The sequence below is a fragment of the Penaeus japonicus genome, unplaced genomic scaffold (genome assembly GCF_977035675.1).
Source record: "Penaeus japonicus unplaced genomic scaffold, GWHDUDI00000001_assembly GWHDUDI00000006, whole genome shotgun sequence".
NCBI lineage: Eukaryota > Metazoa > Arthropoda > Malacostraca > Decapoda > Penaeidae > Penaeus > Penaeus japonicus.
The window spans coordinates 18,917,254-18,919,753 of NW_028234408.1; the positions used below are offsets into that span (position 1 = coordinate 18,917,254).

General features: G+C 44.0%; 1 protein-coding gene across 1 annotated transcript in view; it reads right to left on the minus strand.

Annotated features, from left to right (window-relative positions):
- Window positions 1-327: 327 nt before the first annotated feature.
- LOC122264131 (chitinase-3-like protein 1) overlaps window positions 328-2,500 on the minus strand; it is a 3,950-nt gene continuing 1,777 nt past the window's right edge. The window contains exons 4-9 of the mRNA XM_043032857.2: window positions 2,378-2,500; window positions 2,031-2,216; window positions 1,768-1,899; window positions 1,468-1,647; window positions 966-1,097; window positions 328-618 (exon numbers count right to left, since the gene is read on the minus strand). The exon at window positions 2,378-2,500 is cut by the window's right edge and continues 129 nt beyond it. Of these exons, the coding sequence (XP_042888791.2) occupies window positions 484-618; window positions 966-1,097; window positions 1,468-1,647; window positions 1,768-1,899; window positions 2,031-2,216; window positions 2,378-2,500 (888 nt within the window). The 3' untranslated portion in view covers window positions 328-483. The remainder of the gene's footprint in view (window positions 619-965; window positions 1,098-1,467; window positions 1,648-1,767; window positions 1,900-2,030; window positions 2,217-2,377) is intronic.

The following is a 2,500-nucleotide window of genomic DNA, read 5'->3' on the forward strand; positions in this document are numbered from 1 at the left end:
GTGAATAAAAATATATATGTTCAATTGAATATGTTAGTGTAAAAAAATCGACTATATTCCGTCTAATCTCAGTTTTTAAGATGTTATGTTTGGATTACACTTTCGTATTTTAGCAAGGTTAAGAGGCTACAGAATCATGCTGTAAGGAGAAGGCTATGCATTGCCTGAGTGAGTGGTAAGCCAAGAACTGGTATGAGCGAGCTTTTACTGGTTAAAGGTACAGTCAAGAGACTAATGAACTTTTTCATAGCATAAGAAAAAGCAAAGACAAGATATATAGCCAATTAGGAAAGTTGGAAGATTCACGGGGCAATGACAGACAAAGACTGGCATTTCTAGATCGATTGCAAAAGTGTCTTGTGAAAAAAACAAAGGTAACATCTTGCATGAATCTCTTGTCCAAAATGCTGAGACAGCAGCGTGTCAATCTCTGCCGTGGCAGCTACAGGATACTCTTTCCGCGGTGCATGGGTCCAGTCCACTTCAGCAGTTGTTGAGGCACACATCCCCGTCGAGGTGGCAAACGGAATCCGCCCAGTCGCACACAAAATTCTCAGGGTTGAAGAGCGTGCCCTCGGGACAGGCTTCCTCGATCTCGTCGTATCCCCCTGATACATTCTTCAAAGACAGGGAAAGATACGGTTGTCCATATTGTAGGTCATGTAAATGGTTTTCGTAGTGACTGCCAATGTATGTTAACTGGTTTTCAATATACAAATGAGAATTATTAAGTGTATTTAGATCAATATTGAATTTGAGTATACATCTGTTTCCCTTACATCTTTTTTTTTTGTATAGGCAGCATCAATTCTTGAATTTCATCAATCTAAGTCACCCGAGCTCGTTATCGTTAAACAGGTATAGAGTGATATCATGCAATGCAGAATTACTCTCAGTCACCCATTTCCTTTAACTGATAATAGACCAACATTGCTGTAACTAAATGCTCTCCGTTTGGTACTCACGATGACACACGTATAGTAATGTCTGCAGTCAGCTGGGTCTGGATTGAGGCCGGGCTGAGAGCAATGGACTCCTGGTGGCGGCGGTTTGTAGGTCGTAGTGGTTGTCGGCGGATCGGTAGGTAAGTTGGGGTCCTACGGAGAGATGGAAAACGAACGGGTCATTCACGTTGGAGATGTGTATGAATTAGGTCTGGGAGGAGGATGTGAAACGTAGGTCGTGTGTTTATGAGATGGGCCGACTACTGGGATGAATGAAATGGCTTTTATGGCGTTTGAATCTGAAATAAAACCATTTAGTTTACTCTGCCATACGCTGAAAACTTACATCATAGGAATTAGCATATAAGGGAGAAGGGGGAGATGACTTAAAGCTTTGGTAAAAAAGAAAAATAAAATCTCATGGTTGATATACTGCCTCATATTTTTTTTTTTTTTTACATGTTTTAAGTCACCTACACCATATAGAGTTAAATCAATAGTAAACAACGTAGCAAAGGCTTACCCGTGTCGTAGTGGTCGGAGGGGGGAGGGTGGGTGGCTCAGTGATGGAACCGCCGGTGAAGGCCTCGACCATGGTCTTTATGAGGTTGAACTTGCGGTCGTGACAAAGGCCATGGAAGTCGTCGGTCTCTACACTCCAGACCATGGTGCCAGCTAGACCCTTGCTCTTTGCATACTGAGCCTGCCACAGTAAAATATATTACGAATCTGAATGCACCCTTCAGTGGTTAATAGTTCATGAGAAATTGTATCGAAAGCATTTTTTGCGATTTCATCCGTCTGATATTTATTCAAAACTAACCTTTGTAATGACGGAAGCCTCGTGCTCATAAGAACACCAGATGTTGTTCATGGCGAAAGAGTAAGCATATGGCTCGTGCATGGCTGGGTCGTTCACCACAGTCCAGTCCTGATTCTGCTGCTTATAACAGATCTGAAGAGAAAATATGTTAAGATTAACTAAGTAATTGTACTTTTTTATACAAAAATCAACGTACAGTAGGGTCATTATGCAAAGGAGACGCACTAAAGGAATAGTGGCACTGCGATACACCTCAATCTGACCTCATTGTATCCAAGCATGCCAGGGCTGTTGGTCCATTGTCCAGCGGCGCCAGGCTGATGTGCAGGGGCGTAATAGCCGGTTTCCTGCTGGCTGGCAAGGGTCCAGCAGCGGCCGTACAGAGGAATACCCAGGGCGATCTGGCCGGGGCGAGCTCCCTTCTCGATCCAGTAATTGATGGCGAAGTCCTAGAATAACAGATAGCTAAGTTAGCATCGTATTTGCTTTTGGTTACATATTTCACAATTAAAAGATCCTTTCATATTTCATTCGACCTTTATAGTCACTGCCGCTGCTGGTCCTGCTCCCAGCAACGCTGCGGTAGATATTCTCGCTCTCGTCGACATACCACATTTAAGTAGATGTTGTCGCCCTCGTCGAGAGGGTGGGCGTAGAGAGCAGACTGGTGGTGCGTGTAGTCGTCCCAGGCGCCGTGCATGTCGTAGGCCATGACGTTGATCAGGTCGAGAGA